Genomic DNA, 23685 nt, shown 5'->3' with positions numbered 1-23685 from the left:
GCAAAAATTGGCAAAAATTGGACATTTAAATACTCATACCTCACTTTCTGTCTATTTTAGGGTACACACTTCAAAGAGGTTTTTGTTCATTGGGATGTGCTACAGGTGCCACACAATTTTCATAGCCGTCGGACAATCGTAGCGGGACAGGGATCCGTTTAACCTATGTAGGTGGCGCTAAGGAGCCATTTTTCTGTTATCATGTATGGCGACTTTAAAATATCAAATTTTTCGCCAGGCCTGATGTGCGTGTAAAGTTTGGTGAGTTTTTGTTCACGTTTAGTGTCTCAAAAATGCGATTGTTTGCGGAGAAGAAAAAGAATAATAACTAGAGCTGCGAGCAGCTATAAAGGGCCCTCGCAACCCGGGCCACGTTGGGGTATTTGCACGTCGGGGTACTGGCATGTTGGGGTACTGTCAAATAGGAAACCATCTAAATTGTAAACGTTTTTGCCATGCTTTGTGTTTTTTAAGTTTCATGGAAAGGCCAAAAACGATGCACAATTAACAAAATAAAATCAAAATGGATTGGCACATGGCTATATAGAATACTTTTTGAATATATTCGGCATGCCTGCCAATATTCACACATCTAGCTGAATCATATAATCGGAAAGACTTCATAAAAATGTCTAGAGGGCGCTATTGAGCCATTTATTACAAACAGTGTTGCCACAGTTACCTTGAAAAAGTAACTTAGTTACTTTACTGATTACTTGGTTTTAAAAGTAACTAAATTGCGTTACTGATTACTTGATTTTAAAAGTAACTAAGTTAGATTAAAAGTTACTTTTTTAGTTACTTTCAGCAGCTGCCGATAACACCATCTCAACATAAAAATAATGCAGTAGAAACGGAGTTCCAAATACTTTATTGAAAGTGCATTTTTAACATGAAAATAAAGGTTTTTTTTTATGAAAAACAAAATAGGCAGTCTCTCTTGACTTCTTGTAACGTAAATACTTTTTATAAAACAAAAAATAAAAATCTATCCAGGTTGAAAATGAAAATCCCCTAAATTCCTCTATTGTTTGTTTGTTCCGCTATTCCAGTGTGTACACATGTATCAGTTTAAATATTTATTAGTAGTTATTGACAGTTATAATTGTTTTTTGGTTTGTTTGTTTTTTCTCTTCAAAATAAGGATCAGGAAAACAAAAGGTTGATAATTTAATGTTAAATATAAATATTTAACCTTTAGACAGACACCAACACAATTAAACAGAATATTTGCACATTGTGAAGTATTTCAGAAACATAAATTTAAGACATGAAATAAACCTACCGTCCAGCCAAAAGAAATATGAAGCCACCTTATGGAACAATAAATCTATCAAACACATTTTAACCACTTAATATATGCAAAAATATTTCCAAAAGTTCATTTCCCTTTTTAATCAACAATTTTTGTATTTAACAATTGTTTTTTCTTTTGTCATCACTTTCATTTTTGGTTAATGTATGACATCTTTTTTTGTTTTTTTAATCTGAGACACGATGATGACCACAGAATCACTACTGTTTATATTTTGTTTTTTGGGCTGTCGTAATCGCGGGCACGTCTCAGTTCTCCTATCTGCTGCTCATGCTAGTTGTAGACATTGACAGGGAGCCACAAACTGAGAAATGAGATACTTGCAGTGTGCTTTTATAGCTGGTGTGTTGGCTGTGGGACATACCTGTGTCGTTTGAATCCATGCATTGGATCGTCACGGGAGTTATTCTTTTTGGCTTGCGCGCAGTACCAACGCCGGCCCGGGACATACAAGTGCACCGAGAGGACTCGATAGCCATGGGAAATACCGAGATGTACGGCACCGGCTTCTGCTAACTGTCTACATTTGTATGTTGTCACTCGTTGCGCGCGCGCGCGCCGTGTCGCGAGCACGGAAACACGGAAGTAGCTTGAATGGTGATGCTACTGAAATGTAAACAAAACAAGTAGAGCACGGCGCAGAACTCTTGCTATTGTTATGAAAACCATAAAGCCTCACTCGCAACCGATACGGTCGTTTAGCTCCCCTTGACGAACGATGGTTCGGTCGAATCGTTTTTTTGTTCCACCCCTACTGAAAATGTAACTTGTCTGACGTCACTCCCCCTGGCGAGAGGGCGGAGACGACCTCATCCCATAATGCTTCACGGACCAGTTGAGGATGGAAATAAATTATTTTTTTTTACCACTTTTATGGTCCATAATGCACACTTTTTTTGTTGTGTTGTGTGCCTGTTGGTTAATAAAACTAGTAGTAAAAGTATCATCACTTTTGTTTTGAATGTGCAAACCATTCATGACCAGACCATGGCTGAATTCAGTGTGGTGATCAATGACTTCTGCCTCATCTTCGTAGTTAGCAGTAGTTGTTTGTGACTGTTACAACAGTGAGATAGTTTGCCTTCTTCATGAAAATGTGGAGTAACGCATTGATTCTCTGGACAGTAACTTTAATCAGACTACTTTGTAGAATAAAGTAACGCGTTAGACTATTAGTTACTTTAGAAAGCAACTTTTTTGAGTAACGCGTTACTAAGTAACGCGTTACCGGCAACACTGATTACAAATTGCACAACAAATCTCTAAATTAAATATTCATGTTCCAGACAGGTCTGGTGTGTGTGCAAAGTTTTGTGAGTTTTCACCCATATTTAGACTCTCAAAAAAGCATTTTTCTTCACAAACAATGCATGGCTACAGCAAAGGCGTGTGACAAAATAAAAAAATTCAATAACTTTTCATCTTAAATATCTTAAGATGAAACACGCCAAAGAATGAAGACGATCTGATAAGTTCTGTTGAAAATATGACCCCTATAAAAGGCCCCAAAAAATGGCTACAAATACCAAAGTAAATCAAAATGGCAGACTTCCTTTTTGATTCAGCATATGGCTTTAGAAACCTTTTTGTAAGTCTTAGGCTGATAGGTATCCCAATTTTTACAAATCTAGCTGAATCATAAAACACAAAACATTTGCAAAAGCTTCATAAAAATGTCTAGAGGGCGCTATTGAACCATTTATTGCAAATTGAATAAGAAATCTCTAAAATATTCATGCTGATGACAAGCCTGATGTGTGTGTAAAGTTTCATGAGTTTTTGCACATGTTTAGACCAAAAAAAAAAAGTAGCATTTTACTTGGTAAACAATGCATCGCCATGACAACGGCGTGCGACAAAATAAATAACTTTCGATAACTTTGCATCTTAAACATCTTAAGATGAAGCACACCAAGTTTAATAAAGACAGTCGGATAAATTTTGTAGGAGGAGTTCGTGAAAATATGACCCCTAAAAAAGGCCACAAAAAATGGCTACAAATCCCAACGTAAATCAAAATGGTGGACTTCCTGATTGGTTTAGCATATGGCTCCAAGAGACTTTTTTGTACATCCTGAGCTCTTATGTTTGCCTGCAAATTATCATAGCTTTAGGTGAAACGTACAACCGGGAATGCTTTGTCTGTTTAATCAAAACGCAAAATATGGTGTGCAATTCCCATGCATTGCTATGGCAACAGCGTGTGACAAAATAAAAAACTTTCGATTACTTTGCATCTTAAACATCTTAAGATGAAACATACCAAGTTTGAAGACAGTCGGATAAATTTTGTAGGAGGGGTTCGTTAAAATATGACCCCTGAAAAAGGCCACAAAAAATGGCAACAAATCCCATCATAAATCAAAATGGCGGACTTCCTGTTTGGTTTAGCACATGGTTCCAAGAGACTTTTTTGTACATCGTGGGCTCTTATGTATGCCTGCAAATTATCATAGCGCTAGGTGAAACGTACAACCGGGAATGCTTCGTTAAAGAGGTTTGAAGAAGTTTGAAGATGATCTGATAAACTCTGTAGGAGGAGTTTGTTAAAATATGACCCCTATGAAATGGCCAAAAAAAATGGCAACACATTCCAAAGTAAATCAAAATGGAGGACGTCCTGTTAGGTTTAGCATATGGTTCAAAAAGAGTTTTTTGTACCTCGAGGGCTGTTATATACCTCTACAAATTTTGGTAACTCTATGTGAAACGTACAGCCGGGTATGCTTTGTTAAAGAGGAGTTTTTTAGCTCAAAATGTGATGCCCGGCCCCTGGGGGACTTCCTGTTGCGTTTAGCACATGGCACCAAGAGACATTTTTGTACATCCTGGGCTGTTACATATGTCTACAATTTTTCGTCGCTCTAGCTGCTTCCTACAACTGGGAATTCTTCATTAAGAAGGATTTTTTTCCTTTGCAAAAAGTGCATGCCACGATAACAGCGTGTGACGAAATAAAAAACTTTCAATAACTTTTCATTTTCAACATCTTAAGATGAATCACACCAAGTTTGAAGATGATCGGATAAACTCTGTAGGAGGAGTTTGTTAAAATATGACCCCTATGAAATGGCCAAAAAAAATGGCAACACATTCCAAAGTAAATCAAAATGGCGGACGTCCTGTTAGGTTTAGCATATGGTTCAAAAAGAGTTTTTTGTACCTCGAGGTCTGTTATATACCTCTACAAATTTTGGTAACTCTATGTGAAACGTACAGCCGGGTATGCTTTGTTAAAGAGGAGTTTTTTAGCTCAAAATGTGATGCCCGGCCCCTGGGGGACTTCCTGTTGGGTTTAGCACAGGGCACCAAGAGACTTTTTTGTACATCTTGGGCTGTTACATATGTCTACAAATTTTCGTAGCTCTAGCTGCTTCGTACAAATGGGAATGCTTCTTTAAGGATATATTTTTTCCTTTCAATAACTTTTCATCTTCAACATCTTAAGATGAATCACACCAAGTTTGAAGATGATCGGATAAACACTGTAGGAGGAGTTCGTTAAAATAAGACCCCAATGAAATGGCCAAAAAAATGGCAACACGTTCCAAAATAAATCAAAATGGTGGACTTCCTGTTAGGTTTAGCATATGGTTCAAAAAGAGTTTTTTGTAGGTCATAGCCTGTTACATATGTGTACCAATTTTCGTAGCTCTAGATTAAACGTACAACCGGCAATGCTTCGTGAAGTAAGAATTTTTAAACTCTAAATTTGATGCGCCGCCGCCGTCATATAGTATATCAAAAACTTTTCATTTTTCACAATGATGTTGTCCCAGGTGTTGAGATGGTACATCCCAAGTTTGAAGTCAATCGGGTTAACCGTGTAGGAGAAGCGGGCAAAAGTATGACCCCTGTAAATGTGCAAAAATTGGCAAAAATTGGACATTTAAATACTCATACCTCACTTTCTGTCTATTTTAGGGTACACACTTCAAAGAGGTTTTTGTTCATTGGGATGTGCTACAGGTGCCACACAATTTTCATAGCCGTCGGACAATCGTAGCGGGACAGGGATCCGTTTAACCTATGTAGGTGGCGCTAAGGAGCCATTTTTCTGTTATCATGTATGGCGACTTTAAAATATCAAATTTTTCGCCAGGCCTGATGTGCGTGTAAAGTTTGGTGAGTTTTTGTTCACGTTTAGTGTCTCAAAAATGCGATTGTTTGCGGAGAAGAAAAAGAATAATAACTAGAGCTGCGAGCAGCTATAAAGGGCCCTCGCAACCCGGGCCACGTTGGGGTATTTGCACGTCGGGGTACTGGCATGTTGGGGTACTGTCAAATAGGAAACCATCTAAATTGTAAACGTTTTTGCCATGCTTTGTGTTTTTTAAGTTTCATGGAAAGGCCAAAAACGATGCACAATTAACAAAATAAAATCAAAATGGATTGGCACATGGCTATATAGAATACTTTTTGAATATATTCGGCATGCCTGCCAATATTCACACATCTAGCTGAATCATATAATCGGAAAGACTTCATAAAAATGTCTAGAGGGCGCTATTGAGCCATTTATTACAAACAGTGTTGCCACAGTTACCTTGAAAAAGTAACTTAGTTACTTTACTGATTACTTGGTTTTAAAAGTAACTAAATTGCGTTACTGATTACTTGATTTTAAAAGTAACTAAGTTAGATTAAAAGTTACTTTTTTAGTTACTTTCAGCAGCTGCCGATAACACCATCTCAACATAAAAATAATGCAGTAGAAACGGAGTTCCAAATACTTTATTGAAAGTGCATTTTTAACATGAAAATAAAGGGGTTTTTTTTATGAAAAACAAAATAGGCAGTCTCTCTTGACTTCTTGTAACGTAAATACTTTTTATAAAACAAAAAATAAAAATCTATCCAGGTTGAAAATGAAAATCCCCTAAATTCCTCTATTGTTTGTTTGTTCCGCTATTCCAGTGTGTACACATGTATCAGTTTAAATATTTATTAGTAGTTATTGACAGTTATAATTGTTTTTTGGTTTGTTTGTTTTTTCTCTTCAAAATAAGGATCAGGAAAACAAAAGGTTGATAATTTAATGTTAAATATAAATATTTAACCTTTAGACAGACACCAACACAATTAAACAGAATATTTGCACATTGTGAAGTATTTCAGAAACATAAATTTAAGACATGAAATAAACCTACCGTCCAGCCAAAAGAAATATGAAGCCACCTTATGGAACAATAAATCTATCAAACACATTTTAACCACTTAATATATGCAAAAATATTTCCAAAAGTTCATTTCCCTTTTTAATCAACAATTTTTGTATTTAACAATTGTTTTTTCTTTTGTCATCACTTTCATTTTTGGTTAATGTATGACATCTTTTTTTGTTTTTTTAATCTGAGACACGATGATGACCACAGAATCACTACTGTTTATATTTTGTTTTTTGGGCTGTCGTAATCGCGGGCACGTCTCAGTTCTCCTATCTGCTGCTCATGCTAGTTGTAGACATTGACAGGGAGCCACAAACTGAGAAATGAGATACTTGCAGTGTGCTTTTATAGCTGGTGTGTTGGCTGTGGGACATACCTGTGTCGTTTGAATCCATGCATTGGATCGTCACGGGAGTTATTCTTTTTGGCTTGCGCGCAGTACCAACGCCGGCCTGGGACATACAAGTGCACCGAGAGGACTCGATAGCCATGGGAAATACCGAGATGTACGGCACCGGCTTCTGCTAACTGTCTACATTTGTATGTTGTCACTCGTTGCGCGCGCGCGCGCCGTGTCGCGAGCACGGAAACACGGAAGTAGCTTGAATGGTGATGCTACTGAAATGTAAACAAAACAAGTAGAGCACGGCGCAGAACTCTTGCTATTGTTATGAAAACCATAAAGCCTCACTCGCAACCGATACGGTCGTTTAGCTCCCCTTGACGAACGATGGTTCGGTCGAATCGTTTTTTTGTTCCACCCCTACTGAAAATGTAACTTGTCTGACGTCACTCCCCCTGGCGAGAGGGCGGAGACGACCTCATCCCATAATGCTTCACGGACCAGTTGAGGATGGAAATAAATTATTTTTTTTTACCACTTTTATGGTCCATAATGCACACTTTTTTTGTTGTGTTGTGTGCCTGTTGGTTAATAAAACTAGTAGTAAAAGTATCATCACTTTTGTTTTGAATGTGCAAACCATTCATGACCAGACCATGGCTGAATTCAGTGTGGTGATCAATGACTTCTGCCTCATCTTCGTAGTTAGCAGTAGTTGTTTGTGACTGTTACAACAGTGAGATAGTTTGCCTTCTTCATGAAAATGTGGAGTAACGCATTGATTCTCTGGACAGTAACTTTAATCAGACTACTTTGTAGAATAAAGTAACGCGTTAGACTATTAGTTACTTTAGAAAGCAACTTTTTTGAGTAACGCGTTACTAAGTAACGCGTTACCGGCAACACTGATTACAAATTGCACAACAAATCTCTAAATTAAATATTCATGTTCCAGACAGGTCTGGTGTGTGTGCAAAGTTTTGTGAGTTTTCACCCATATTTAGACTCTCAAAAAAGCATTTTTCTTCACAAACAATGCATGGCTACAGCAAAGGCGTGTGACAAAATAAAAAAATTCAATAACTTTTCATCTTAAATATCTTAAGATGAAACACGCCAAAGAATGAAGACGATCTGATAAGTTCTGTTGAAAATATGACCCCTATAAAAGGCCCCAAAAAATGGCTACAAATACCAAAGTAAATCAAAATGGCAGACTTCCTTTTTGATTCAGCATATGGCTTTAGAAACCTTTTTGTAAGTCTTAGGCTGATAGGTATCCCAATTTTTACAAATCTAGCTGAATCATAAAACACAAAACATTTGCAAAAGCTTCATAAAAATGTCTAGAGGGCGCTATTGAACCATTTATTGCAAATTGAATAAGAAATCTCTAAAATATTCATGCTGATGACAAGCCTGATGTGTGTGTAAAGTTTCATGAGTTTTTGCACATGTTTAGACCAAAAAAAAAAAGTAGCATTTTACTTGGTAAACAATGCATCGCCATGACAACGGCGTGCGACAAAATAAATAACTTTCGATAACTTTGCATCTTAAACATCTTAAGATGAAGCACACCAAGTTTAATAAAGACAGTCGGATAAATTTTGTAGGAGGAGTTCGTGAAAATATGACCCCTAAAAAAGGCCACAAAAAATGGCTACAAATCCCAACGTAAATCAAAATGGTGGACTTCCTGATTGGTTTAGCATATGGCTCCAAGAGACTTTTTTGTACATCCTGAGCTCTTATGTTTGCCTGCAAATTATCATAGCTTTAGGTGAAACGTACAACCGGGAATGCTTTGTCTGTTTAATCAAAACGCAAAATATGGTGTGCAATTCCCATGCATTGCTATGGCAACAGCGTGTGACAAAATAAAAAACTTTCGATTACTTTGCATCTTAAACATCTTAAGATGAAACATACCAAGTTTGAAGACAGTCGGATAAATTTTGTAGGAGGGGTTCGTTAAAATATGACCCCTGAAAAAGGCCACAAAAAATGGCAACAAATCCCATCATAAATCAAAATGGCGGACTTCCTGTTTGGTTTAGCACATGGTTCCAAGAGACTTTTTTGTACATCGTGGGCTCTTATGTATGCCTGCAAATTATCATAGCGCTAGGTGAAACGTACAACCGGGAATGCTTCGTTAAAGAGGTTTGAAGAAGTTTGAAGATGATCTGATAAACTCTGTAGGAGGAGTTTGTTAAAATATGACCCCTATGAAATGGCCAAAAAAAATGGCAACACATTCCAAAGTAAATCAAAATGGAGGACGTCCTGTTAGGTTTAGCATATGGTTCAAAAAGAGTTTTTTGTACCTCGAGGGCTGTTATATACCTCTACAAATTTTGGTAACTCTATGTGAAACGTACAGCCGGGTATGCTTTGTTAAAGAGGAGTTTTTTAGCTCAAAATGTGATGCCCGGCCCCTGGGGGACTTCCTGTTGCGTTTAGCACATGGCACCAAGAGACATTTTTGTACATCCTGGGCTGTTACATATGTCTACAATTTTTCGTCGCTCTAGCTGCTTCCTACAACTGGGAATTCTTCATTAAGAAGGATTTTTTTCCTTTGCAAAAAGTGCATGCCACGATAACAGCGTGTGACGAAATAAAAAACTTTCAATAACTTTTCATTTTCAACATCTTAAGATGAATCACACCAAGTTTGAAGATGATCGGATAAACTCTGTAGGAGGAGTTTGTTAAAATATGACCCCTATGAAATGGCCAAAAAAAATGGCAACACATTCCAAAGTAAATCAAAATGGCGGACTTCCTGTTAGGTTTAGCATATGGTTCAAAAAGAGTTTTTTGTACCTCGAGGGCTGTTATATACCTCTACAAATTTTGGTAACTCTAGGTGAAACGTACAGCCGGGTATGCTTTGTTAAAGAGGAGTTTTTTTTAGCTCAAAATGTGATGCCCGGCCCCTGGGGGACTTCCTGTTGGGTTTAGCACAGGGCACCAAGAGACTTTTTTGTACATCTTGGGCTGTTACATATGTCTACAAATTTTCGTAGCTCTAGCTGCTTCGTACAACTGGCAATGCTTCTTTAAGGATATTTTTTTTCCTTTGCAAACAGTGCATGCCATGACAACAGCGTGCGACGAAATACAAAGCTTTCAATAACTTTTCATCTTCAACATCTTAAGATGAATCACACCAAGTTTGAAGATGATCGGATAAACACTGTAGGAGGAGTTCGTTCAAATAAGACCCCAATGAAATGGCCAAAAAAATGGCAACACGTTCCAAAATAAATCAAAATGGTGGACTTCCTGTTAGGTTTAGCATATGGTTCAAAAAGAGTTTTTTGTAGGTCATAGTCTGTTACATATGTGTACCAATTTTCGTAGCTCTAGATTAAACGTACAACCGGCAATGCCTCGTGAAGTAAGAATTTTTAAACTCTAAATTTGATGCGCCACCGCCATCATATAGTATATCAAAAACTTTTCATTTTTCACAATGATGTTGTCCCAGGTGTTGAGATGGTACATCCCAAGTTTGAAGTCAATCGGGTTAACCGTGTCGGAGAAGCGGGCAAAAGCATGACCCCTGTAAATGTGCAAAAATTGGCAAAAATTGGACATTTAAATACTCATACCGCACTTTCTGTCTATTTTAGGGTACACACTTCAAAGAGGTTTTTGTTCATTGGGATGTGCTACAGGTGCCACACAATTTTCATAGCCGTCGGACAATCGTAGCGGGACAGGGATCCGTTTAACCTATGTAGGGGGCGCTAAGGAGCCATTTTTCTGTTATCATGTATGGCGACTTTAAAATATCAAATTTTTCGCCAGGCCTGATGTGCGTGTAAAGTTTGGTGAGTTTTCGTTCACGTTTAGTGTCTCAAAAATGCGATTGTTTGCGGAGAAGAAAAAGAAGAATAACTAGAGCTGCGAGCAGCTATAAAGGGCCCTCGCAACCCGTGCCACGTTGGGGTATTTGCACGTCGGGGTACTCGCACGTTAGGGTACTGTTTCATAAGAAACCGTCTAAATTGTAAATGTTTTGCCATGCTTTTTGTGTTTGTTCACATTGCTATGGAATGCTTTATCGAGGTATTCGGCTGATAGGTATGCCTCCCAATATTCACACATCTAGCTGAATCATATAAAAAAAAAAATTCTTTGCAAACAATGCATCGCTACAGCAAAGGCGTGCCACGTTGGGGTACTTGCACGTCGGGGTACTGGCACGTTGGGGTACTGTCAAATAGGACAAGGACCATCTAAAATGTTTTTGACAAGCCTTGTGTGTGCAAAGTTTAATCAAAACGCAAAATATGGTGCGCAATTCCCAAAATAAATTCAAAATGGCGGACTTCCTTTTAGGTTTAGCATACGGCTACAGAATACTTTTTGTAGGTCTTAAGCTAATAGGTATGCCTCCCAGTTTTCACAAATCTAGGTCAAGTCATCTTTAGTTGTGTATCGCTTGAATCATACAATTGGAAATGCTCCATAAAAATGCATAGAGGGCGCTATTGAGCACAACGTTGGGTTACTTGCACGTCAGGGTACTGGCACGTTGGGGTACTGTTACATGGAACAAGGACCATTTAAAATGTTAGTTTTTTCCATGCCTTGTCTGTGCAAAGTTTAATGAAGAAGGCCAAAAATTATGTATAATTCCCAAAATAAAATCAAAATAGCGGACTTCCTCTTTGGTTTGGCAAATGGCTACATAATACTTTTTTGTAGGTCTAGCATAATCATACAATCGGAAATGCTTCATAAAAATGTCTAGAGGGCGCTATTTATTGCAAATTGCACAATAAATCTCTGAAAATTCATGTTCATGACAAGTCTGATGTGTTTGCAAAGTTTCATGAGTTTTCATGTGTATAAAAAAAAAAAAAAGCAGCACTTGACAACTGTTACATGGAACAAGGACCATTTAAAATGTTAGTTTTTTCCATGCCTTTTCTGTGCAAAGTTGAATGAAAAAGGCCAAAAATGATGTATAATTCCCAAAATAAAATCAAAATAGCGGACTTCCTCTTTGGTTTGGCAAATGGCTACATAATACTTTTTTGTAGGTCTAGCTAGCATAATCATACAATCGGAAATGCTTCATAAAAATGTCTAGAGGGCGCTATTTATTGCAAATTGCACAATAAATCTCTGAAAATTCATGTTCATGACAAGTCTGATGTGTTTGCAAAGTTTCATGAGTTTTCATGTGTATAAAAAAAAAAAAAAAGCAGCACTTGACAACTGTTACATGGAACAAGGACCATTTAAAATGTTAGTTTTTTCCATGCCTTGTCTGTGCAAAGTTGAATGAAAAAGGCCAAAAATGATGTATAATTCCCAAAATAAAATCAAAATAGCGGACTTCCTCTTTGGTTTGGCAAATGGCTACATAATACTTTTTTGTAGGTCTAGCATAATCATACAATCGGAAATGCTTCATAAAAAGGTCTAGAGGGCGCTATTTATTGCAAATTGCACAATAAATCTCTGAAAATTCATGTTCATGACAAGTCTGATGTGTTTGCAAAGTTCCATGAGTTTTCATGTGTATAAAAAAAAAAAAAGCAGCACTTGACAAACAATGCATTGCTATGGCAACAGCGTGTTACAAAATAAAAAACTTTCGATTACTTTGCATCTTAAACATCTTAAGATGAAACACACCAAGTTTGAAGACAGTCGGATAAATTTTGTAGGAGGGGTTCGTTAAAATATGACCCCTGAAAGTTTTTCCTTGCCCGGTTGGAGGGTTAGATCAGGGGATGTCGCAACTTGTTTGTGGTTAAGTGCTACAGAAGTAAATGTGTCTTAACAACCTCATGATTGAATGTGTTTTCAATTCTCTAGGATGTGATTGGATTGTATCAATTAAATGTTCTTATAACTGATTCAGTGAGTAGTAAAAATAGTGTGTCAAGTATAATGACATGAAATATAAGGAATACAAAAAACAAAACAAGAACCCTCTAAATTACACATTTTGTTCCAGGCTTTATGTGCGTGCATAGTTTGAGTATACACCTAGGTTTAGGCCAGGAGTGTTCAAACCTTTTGCAAAGAGGGCCGGGTATGGTAAGGTGAAAATGTGTGGGGCCTAATCAACCATTTAGTTTAGCCTGACATAATTTTTTTACATGCATATGTAAATATATATATGTGGACAAATGTGTACATATGTCTACAAATTTTTGTAGCTCGAGCTGCTTCGTCCAACTGGGAACGCTGCATTAAGAAGGATTTTTTTTTCCTTTGCCAACAGTGCATGCCATGACAACAGCGTGCGACGAAATAAAAAGCTTTCAATAACTTTTCATCGTCAACATCTTAAGATGAATCACACCAAGTTTGAAGATGATCGGATAAACTCTGTAGGAGGAGTTCGTTAAAATAAGACCCCTATGAAATGGCCAAAAAAATGGCAACATGTTCCAAAGTAAATCAAAATGGCAGACTTCCTGTTAGGTTTAGCATATGGTTCAAAAAGAGTTTTTTGTACCTCGAGGGCTGTTACATATGTCTTCAAATTTTGGTCACTCTAGGTGAAACGTACAGCCGGAAATGCTTCATTAAGTAAAAATTTTGAAATGCAAAATTTGATGCCCTGCCTCTGGCGGACTTCCTGTTAGGTTTAGCATATGGCACCAACAGGCTTTTTTGTAGATCATAGTCTGTTACATATGTGTACCAATTTTCGTAGCTCTAGATTAAACGTATAACCGGCAATACTTCAGATGAAACATGCCAAAGAATGAAGACAATCTGATAAGTTTTGTAGAAAATATGAGGCCTATAAAAGGCCCCCAAAAAATGGCTACAAATAGCAAAGTAAATCAAAATGCCGGACTTCCTGTTTGGCTTAGCATATGGTTCTAAAAGACTTTTTTGTACATCGTGGGCTCTTATGTATGCCTCCAAATTATCATTGCGCTAGGTGAAAGGTACAACCGGGAATGCTTCGTTAAAGAGGAGTTTTTTAGCTCAAAAAGTGATGCCCGGCCCTTGCGGGACTTCCTGTTGGGTTTAGCACAAAGCAGCAAGAGACTTTTTTGTACATCGTGGGCTGTTACATATGTCTACAAATTTTCGTAGCTCTAGCTGCTTCGTACAACTGAGAATTCTTCATTAAGAAGAATTTTTTTCCTTTGCAAACAAGTGCATGCCACGACAACAGCGTGCAGCGAAATAAAAAGCTTTCAATAACTTTTCATCTTCAACATCTTAAGATGAATCACACCAAGTTTGAAGATGATCGGATAAACTCTGTAAGAGGAGTTCGTTAAAATAGGACCCCTATGAAATGGCCAAAAAAATGGGAACACGTTCCAAAGTAAATCAAAATGGTGGACTTTCTGTTAGGTTTAGCATATGGTTCAAAAAGAGTTTTTTGTACCTTGAGGGCTGTTACATATGTCTTTAAATTTTGGTAACTCTAGGTGAAACGTACAGCCGGGAATGCTTCATTAAGTAAGAATTTTGAAACTCAAAATTTGATGCCCCGCCTCTGGCGGACTTCCTGTTGGGTTTAGCATATGGCACCAACAGACTTTTTTGTAGGTCATAGTCTGTTACATATGTGTACCAATTTTCGTAGCTCTAGGTTAAACATACAACCGGCAATACTACGTTTAGTAAGAGTTTTGAAACTCTAAATTTGATGCCCCACCGCCGTCATATAGTATGTCGAAAACTTTAGATTTTTTACCATGGTGTTGTCCCAGGTCTTGAGATGGTACATCCCAAGTTTGAAGTCAATTGGATTACCCGTGTAGGAGAAGCAGGCAAAAGTATGACCCCTGTAAATGTGCAAAAATTGGCCAAAATTGGACATTTAAATACTCATATCTCACTTCCTGTCTATTTTAGGGTACACACATCAAAGAGGTTTTTGTTCATCTGGATGTGCTACAGGTGCCACACAATTTTCATAGCCGTCGGACAATCGTAGCGGGCCAGGGATCTGTTTAACCTATGTAGGTGGCGCTATGGAGCCATTTTTCTGTTATCACCTATGGCGACTTTAAAATATCAAATTTTTCGCCAGGCCTGACGTGTGTGTAAAGTTTGGTGAGTTTTCGTTCACGTTTAGTGTCTCAAAAATGTGATTGTTTGCGGAAAAGAATAATAACAAATAAAAAGAAGAAGAACTAGAGCTGCGAGCAGCTATAAAGGGCCCTCGCAACCCGGGCCACGTTGGGGTATTTGCACGTCGGGGTACTGGCATGTTGGGGTACAGTCAAATAGGAAACCATCTAAATTTTAAACGTTTTTGCCATGCTTTGTGTTTGTAAAGTTTCATGGAAAGGCCAAAAATGATGCACAATTAACAAAATAAAATCAAAATGGATTGGCACATGGCTATATAGAATACTTTTTGAATATATTAGGCATGCCTGCCAATATTCACACATCTAGCTGAATCATATAATCGGAAAGACTTCATAAAAATGTCTAGAGGGCGCTATTGAAGCATTTATTGCAAATTTAATAAGAAATCTCTAAAATATTCATGCTTATGACAAGCCTGATGTGTGTGTAAAGTTTCATGAGTTTTTGCACATGTTTAGACCAAAAAAAAAAAGCAGCATTTTACTTGGCAAACAATGCATCGCCATGAAACGGCGTGGGACAAAATAAATAACTTTCGATAACTTTGTATCTTAAACATCTTAAGATGAAGCACACCAAGTTTGAAGACAGTCGGATAAATTTTGTAGGAGGAGTTCGTTAAAATATGACCCCTAAAAAAGGCCACAAAAAATGGCAAAAAATCCCAACGTAAATCAAAATGGCGGACTTCCTGTTTGTTTTGGAAGATGGTTCCAAGAGACTATTTTGTACATCGTGGGCTCTTATGTATGCCTCTAAATTATCATAGCGCTAGGTGAAACGTACAACCGGGAATGCTTCGTTAAAGAGGAGTTTTTTACCTCAAAATGTGATGACCGGCCCTTACGGGACTTCCTGTTGGGTTTAGCACATGGCACCAAGAGACTTTTTTGTACATTGTGGGCTGTTAAATTTGTCTCCAAATTTTCGTAGCTCTAGCTGCTTCGTACAACTGTGAATGCTTCATTAAGAGGGAATTTTTTCCTTTGCAAACTGTGCATGCCACGGCAACAGCGTGCGACGAAATAAAAAGCTTTCAATAACTTTTCATCTTCAACATTTTAAGATGAATCACACCAAGTTTGGAGATGATCGGATAAACTCTGTAGGAGGAGTTCGTTAAAATAAGACCCCTATGAAATGGCCCAAAAAATGGCAACACGTTCCAAAGTAAATCAAAATGGCGGACTTCCTGTTCGGTTTAGCATATGGTTCAAAAAGAGTTTTTTGTACCTTGAGGGCTGTTACATATGTCTTCAAATGTTGGTAACTCTAGGTGAAATGTACAGCCGGGAATGCTTCATTAAATAAGAATTTTGAAACACAAAATTTGATGCCTCGCCTCTGGCGGACTTCCTGTTAGGTTTAGCATATGGTTCAAAAAGAGTTTTTTGTAGATCATAGTCTGTTACATATGTGTACCAATTTTCGTGGCTCTCAATTAAACGTACCACGGCAATGCTTGGTTAAGTAAGAATTTTGAAACTGTAAATTTGATGCCCCGCCACCGTCATATAGTATGTCAAAAACTTTAGATTTTTTACCATGATGTTGTCCCAGGTGTTGAGATGGTACAGCCCAAGTTTGAAGTCAATCGGGTTAACCGTGTAGGAGAAGCGGGCAAAAGTATGACCCCTGTAAATGTGCAAAAATGGGCCAAAATTGGACATTCAAATACTCATTCCTCACTTCCTGTCTATTTTAGGGTACACATATCAAAGAGGTTTTTGTTCATCTGGATGTGCTACAGGTGCCACACAATTTTCGTAGCCATAGGACAATCGTAGCGGGACAGGGATCCGTTAAACCTATGTAGGTGGCGCTACAGAGCCATTTTTCTGTTATCATGTATGGCGACTTTAAAATATCAAATTTTTCGCCAGGCCCGATCTCCGTGTAAAGTTCGGTGAGTTTTCGTTCATGTTTAGTGCCTCAAAAATGTGGTTGTTTGCGGAAAAGAATAATAACAAAGAAAAAGAAGAAGAAGAATAATAATAAGAATTCCTTCAGGAACAATAGGGACCTCGCAGCGGTCGCTGCTCGGGCCCTAATAAGAAGAATTCCTACAAAAACAATAGGGCCTCGCAGCGGCACCGCCGCCGCCGCTGCTCGGGCCCTAATAAGAAGAATTCCTACAAAAACAATAGGGCCTCGCAGCGGCACCGCCGCCGCCGCTGCTCGGGCCCTAATAAGAATAATTTGAACGAAAAACAATAGGGACCTCGCAGCGGTCGCTGCTCGGGCCCTAATAATAATAATTTTTACAAAAACAATAGGGACCTCGCAGCAGTCGCTGCTCGGGCCCTAATAATAATCATGATAATTCGAACGAAAAACAATAGGGACCTCGCAGCGGTCGCTGCTCGGGCCCTAATAATCCTTACAAAAACAAGAGGGACCTCGCAGCAATCGCTGCTCGGGCCCTAATAAATAATAATTTTTACAAAAACAATAGGGACCTCGCAGCGGTCGCTGCTCGGGCCCTAAAAATTGGTATCAAACATCTCTAGTTTTTATAGTACACTACCATCTGATGTCAGTGTCATAAAATGAACACAAGTGTCCGTTGTTGGTGCATATGATATAAAAAGTAAAGCTCTCATTAGCACACCATCGTCGTCTACAAATTATTGAAGGTTTTTGTGACAAAGATGGAATTTCACTTCGTGCTGCCAGTCCCATGGTCCCACTATAAATCCACAATATAATATGTTCATGGTCCAGGTCCCTTTTATTTTTTTTAATAAGATAAAAGACTGAATTTTGTTTAGTTTGTCAAAAGCGATTAACATCAACATATTACATTTTACATTATGTTGCTCATATACACTTTCCCCCCCCCCCCCCCCCTATGTGTAGATTCCATCAACAGAAGTTTACAGATTCTCCTGGAAGTAGTCCCTGCAGAGCAATAATGGCAACTACATCCCAAGTTAAGTCTTTGGACTCATTACATCTTACCAGTCAAACAGTAGCAAGTTCAAAACTTTGCCTTGTACAACAAAGATTCAAACTTGAATTTGTCCATGCTGCTTTTGTGCTTTACTTCGGTAATAAACTGTGGATCCATTTTTCAATAACCTCTACTAAACATCATTGCTGCATGTTGTTGTAAACACAGATCTACAGTATACTGGACTGAAAGTATTGTGCATGGAAATAATAAATTCTAATCTTGTCTTTTTTTTTCTGTGGAGCCTTTTTTTTATATTGTTTTTTTTCACTATATTTCTTGTGGTTTGACTTTATTATTTATTTTTATTTATTTATTTATTTATTTATTTTAAAAGAGAGACCTCAGAATTGTTCATTGTAGTCTTACCGATTCAACATCTTATCATCATTGCTGTATCTCTTTCTTTTTTTTTTGTGCGTATGTGTGCGTGCATGCGTGTAAATACATGTAAATTTGTACTCATTAATTCACCTAAAACCTAATAAAAATCCCATTACCCTTCACCTTAACCGGATACTCCAGAGTCTCGCCAGAGTCGTGAAGGTCAGGAGACCAGAGGAAATGTCAAAGAAAAGAAAGATAAATCAAAGTGAAATCCAGCACCAACTAAACACCTCCTGCCATCCACATGTTTACAAAACCAAAGTCTTACGCCAACCCCAGAAACCTCTAAATTCCAACAAATTAACTCATTTTCTCCCAATAACGTGTAAATATGTTTTTCTTTTTATGTTTTAAGTGTCCCAAAGACGTATTTATACGTTTTTTTGTTTTTGTTTTGTTCGTTTTTGTTTTTTTATGCTAGAGCGTACAAGGCTAGAGCATACTTCCGCCTGAAGTTGTTTGCCTTTTCGGCGGAAGTATCAGCTAGCTGGCTGCAGTGCGTCGGTTAGCGCTCTACAGGGCGCCGCGCAGTAATACGAACGAACAGAAAAGTAGTGGCTGGCGGTAATGGCGTCTGACTTTATTCAGGAAAGAGTATTGTGATGGAAATGTATCACGCTTTTGAAAACAAATAGTTTTTAGAAGAAAAACGCTTTATTTCCAAGACCCCAGCCAGCTTGCTGGACTATTTTCCTCTCGTCCAACGCCGAACCAGAACGCGTGTCACAAACGCTGTCAGGGGTAAGTCAGTGCTGATCGCGCACACGGGAGGTGAGGATCAAATTGAGATTCATGTTAAAAAATCCGAACGATCCCTTTAAGGAGATCTCAAGAGACCAGACGAAAAACTAAAGAGAGGAAGGAGGGAAGGATAGATGAAGCAGAGTGAGATCCACAGACACCAGCACATGAAATCCATCTGTGGTCTGACTTTAAATGCACTATGTGTGACCCCCCCCCCTAGAGGAGGGTGATCACATTTGTATGAAGGAAATGTAATTTTGAGTAATTACTAAAGAAACAAATTTCTTTTTTATATTATTTTTTATACTGTTGTTTCCATGGATGCTGATGACAAAATATTTTTTTTGTTGCCTTAATATGGTAGGAATATTTTCGTTTTGTAATTTAAGATAAATAGGGAGTAGTTGGTTTAGCACTTCCGGGTCAGGACACGTGCGGAGGCGGAACGTTGCTACCGCTCCTCAGACGAAACCTGGGGAGAGAGCAAGGCACATCTTCTTCACTCGTCTCTGTTTTCTACCTGCAAATACAGGTCAGTAAACACTAGATAAAGTCTAACTTACCTCTGCTTTGAAGCTATATTTGAATGTGTAGTTATCTACGAGGTGCTAGCATAGCTGTGATAACTTTAACATTGTACAGAGAGACTTGATAACAAGTTCGTTTTTTTTTAATTCTGTTGCATCGGCGCCATTTGCGTGAAGTGCACCTCGACGGGACTCCTGTATACCGTGAATGTTCTAGAGATATGCTGTTTGTATTACAATGTTTAAGAATTAGGATTTAATGAGTAAGAATTGTTGAGAATGTAGTAGTATTTTTTTGTTAAGCTAAAATGTTGAAACATGTGAACAAATATTTCATAAGTCATTTCAGTCACCTGTATTGATTACAGATGGGTACATTTAAGGTATAGATTACCACAGAAACAAGACATTTAATGTCATTGATTTACACAAATGTGTAACTTTATTTAGACAGTGATGTACTGTGAATAGATGTAATTTAATTACAAAGTTAGATTATTAGATTGGGAAGTGAAGATTTAGAAGACATTTTCATTTATTTTGGAAATTAATATTATAATTGGAAATGTTGAAGATTGTGGAATACTGAAAGAGGTGAATTTTGAGAAAGCACCTAGGAGATTGTATAAAGTAAAGGACAGAAATGTACTGAAATGAGTATTTTGTTGATATGTGGTGTGTTTAATAAAACAACCAGACGAAATCCGGGGAGAGAGCAAGGCACATCGTCTTCACTCGTCTCTGTTTTCTACCTGCAAATACAGGTGACCTTTTTGTTACTGCGGTACCAATTCCTGGACCCGTAACAAATCGTGGGGGCTCGTCCGGGATCATCGGCGCCACCTACTGGTCAGGAGCTGATTCAATGATGACATCAACGACCGCTACCAGAGCTGATGCGAGCGGAGAGCTGTGAGCTGGAGCCGAGATTGATCTGTTGCTGATCTTGGAACCCGTTGCCAGAGACAGGAAGGAGTTACAGCCATGTCGGGGAGCGAGAGGAAAAGCCTAGTGTGGTACATTAGGAAAAGCCTGCTCGCCTTAACAGCGGAGGAACTCTTTCAGATCGCTAAAGACGTGGGTCCAGTGTCAGGACGGGACGTGTCTGAGTTCAGCGGGGAAGATCACGAGGCCTGCTTCGATCACATCAGTTCATTCTTGTACAGTAAGAACTTGCTTGATTTAGAAGATGGTGGTATGGTGCAATTGTTGATTTTGAAAGATACAATTGATGCTGTTGTTGAGAATCGACATGTACAGCTTTTGCAAAATGATGATGATGATGATGGTGCTTTAAAGTCACAGACACAACAGACAATCACACAGACAGCACATACTCACACTACAGATGATAATGCTGGCATTTCATACCAACCTGCCACTAAAACAAACACAGACAGTCTTGTTGATGCAGCTAAGTCTGTTTTGCCTAGGAGACACAGCAACACTTTCACAGACAGCACAACGATGTCAAACATATCTAAAGATATAACCAACACTACAAACAAAGAGCTACTAGAAATGCTCAGCAACTATGATGAACTCGCCAACAAGATTAGACAGAATGTTTTGACACCACACTCAAAGTCACCAGAAACATCCCTACCATTACCAACACAGGCTAGCTATGCTGTTGCCCAGCCGGGTCGTGAGGGGATGATTTCCTTAAAGGATCTCTCCTACATTCAGAGAAGAGAGTTTAAAGTGCAAGGGGGTCAGGTTGGTGATCACTCATCAGACATAAGTTACAACAATGTCTGTAAGCAAATCGAAGAAGGGATCAAAGAAGGTTTTCCTGATGCTGAGATAATTCGCGGCGTGCTCCGAATAATCAAACCAGGTACTTTCAAAGATATGCTAATAAACAAAGATGACCTCACTCTGATGGAACTTAAAGGTTTCCTTTAGGCTCATCTCAGGGAGAAAAATAGTACAGAATTATTCCAGGAGCTATTGTGCGCTAAACAAGAAGAAAATGAGACACCTCAACAATTCTTGTACCGCGTAATAGGTCTAAAGCAGCGTGTCCTATTTCCATCAAAGTTGTCCGACGCCGGCATAAAATACAATGCACCAACTGTCCAAGATGTTTTCCTACACACAGTCTATTAAGGGCTCGGGCATAGACATAGCAACATAAGTCGAGAGTTAACACTTTAATCCCTGAGGCTAAGCCATTTGGCTTTGCTACCATCTAGCCCCATAGGGCAGCCAATTGGCTGGATTAGCTTTCGCTAATATCCTAGCCCAAGTGTGAAAAGCCCAACAATTTGCATGTTCTAATTTCCTTGCCGACGGGACCATCCAAGTTGCTCGACTATTATGCAAATGTGGCAATTACTCTGTACGAATCTACTGCGAAAATGAAACGATCTTTTGGCTTTCCAAAAAATGAGAAAGAGGCAGATCTCTTTCGAACTAGTGTACTTTTTTTTTGTTTTTGTTTTTGTTTTGTTTTTTGTTTTTTGGGGGGGGTTTTATCACACCACGGTATAACATTTCCACTGTTATGATCATAATGGAAAGGTGTTCTCTCCTCTGTATTTCATAAAAGGTCAAAACTATTTGATTAGTATTTCTTGCTGAGATTTACTGCTGGAGCACACACTTAGAAATTGCTGCAACGAAATATACAAACACATATGTGAAGCATGTGGATAGTGATATAGAAGACAAATGCTTATTTTTGAAATCTGAAGTCAGCTCTTTCTTCAACTATTCAAATTATTGTAAAAATAGGTCTAGAAACAAGAAATGCTTTCAATATTTCAATGCTTTTATTTACCACAGTTTGACGTTTTAGTACAGATTTGATCAGTAATTGTGGAAGTTTATCGGACGATAATTGGCACTGTTACACCTCCTTTCTATATTTGCTACATGTATAATTCTATTGATCAAAACAACACACTGTCGCATGCTGGATTGTTTAGCCCTTATTTTGTGAAAATGATCACATCTTATGTGTTCATCAGACCATGTGGTGTTGCAGCTGTTGATCATCAATTATTTGCTGAAAAAGCCCTCAGTAATATTTCTACTTTTGTGATCACGGTGGAAAATTGTTTTATCCTCCTCTGTTTTTAGGAAAAGGTCAAAAAATGTGTTTTGTAATTCTTGCTGAGATTTATTGCTTGTGCACACACATGATTCAAACAAATTTTGCAATTAAATATAAATGGCTGAAATTAAATATAGACACAAATAAAAATATATATTTTTGACATCTGAAGTGAAGTATTGTAAAAAAAAAAAAAAATCTAGAAACAAGAAAATGCTTTCAGTACTTCAATGCTTTTATTTACAAAAGTTTGACGTTTTATTACAGATTTGATCAAGAATTGTGGAAGTTATCTGAGCATAAGTGGCACTGCTACACCTCTTTTCTGCATATGTGATTGGATTATGTGATGGGTGCAGCTGCTGCTCACTCAATCATGTGGTGACAAAGAACTCATTGAATATTCAGTTCACTTGCAAAGAGGTCGTTATTTAGCAGGGTGTGCCTGGAAGCCGCTAATCTGGCAGGTAATGGCTACATTTGTAAAACAAAGGTGCCTAGTTGTAGGCCACTGGGTTGTTGATACACAAAACACAGTGACATTTGGCTCACTTCTGGGGACTGGGGAGGGGTAAGGAAAGCCCTGGGTTTGAAGTGTTAAAACCACTTTTGTCAAGCGGTGAAGTAAGCGATGAGACAATCCTACGGCATGTAATGAAAATTACATGTGAGGAAAGCGAAAGACAGAGACGGATAGGAACATCTCGCCGACCAGCATCAACAGGTGCTCACTGCGCACAGTTTGAACTTAGTGTAGTTCAAGAGCAAACAAAAAAGCAGGAAATCTCAGCAGTTAAACCTGAGAGAGACCCAATTAAAGAACTGACGGCTAAAGTAAATGAACTTACGAACATGATTGAGACAATGAAACAGCAATGTCAGCCACAACCAATAAATACGATGAACCAATGTTTGCGAAATGAAACAAAAGGGAGGAAAGGAAGACCCTATGGTTGTCCACAATGTGTCGAACTTGAGCGTCCAGACTGTAATAATTTCTTCTTCTGTGGTGATGAAGGTCACAGAGCTGTAGGTTGTTCAAAGAGGCGAAAGGGTCAGGGAAACGACTGCAGTCACTGCA

General features: G+C 38.3%; 2 protein-coding genes across 5 annotated transcripts in view; both read left to right on the top strand.

Moving 5' to 3' along the window:
* slc7a11 (solute carrier family 7 member 11) overlaps positions 1–18117 on the top strand; it is a 345019-nt gene extending 326902 nt beyond the window's left edge. For both annotated transcript variants that reach the window (XR_013285012.1, XM_077532376.1), the window contains exon 12: positions 17792–18117. Coding sequence is in view for 1 of the 2 variants with exons in the window: in XM_077532376.1 (XP_077388502.1) it covers positions 17792–17847 (56 nt within the window). In the remaining variant the exon portion in view is untranslated. The remainder of the gene's footprint in view (positions 1–17791) is intronic.
* A 2410-nt stretch (positions 18118–20527) lies between these two features.
* Positions 20528–23685, top strand: part of LOC144025434 (uncharacterized) — a 59575-nt gene continuing 56417 nt past the window's right edge. For 2 of the 3 annotated variants that reach the window (XR_013284859.1, XR_013284861.1), the window contains exon 1: positions 20580–20708. Coding sequence is in view for 1 of the 3 variants with exons in the window: in XM_077531438.1 (XP_077387564.1) it covers positions 20528–20708 (181 nt within the window). In the remaining 2 variants the exon portion in view is untranslated. Of the gene's footprint in view, positions 20709–23685 lie in introns of all 3 variants that reach the window. The other variant, XM_077531438.1, reaches the window with a different exon arrangement.

This window comes from Festucalex cinctus, chromosome 9, assembly GCF_051991245.1.
Source record: "Festucalex cinctus isolate MCC-2025b chromosome 9, RoL_Fcin_1.0, whole genome shotgun sequence".
NCBI classification, from domain to species: domain Eukaryota; kingdom Metazoa; phylum Chordata; class Actinopteri; order Syngnathiformes; family Syngnathidae; genus Festucalex; species Festucalex cinctus.
The sequence above is the reverse complement of the archived record's forward strand: the minus strand, read 5'-3'. Positions and strand labels throughout refer to the sequence as shown.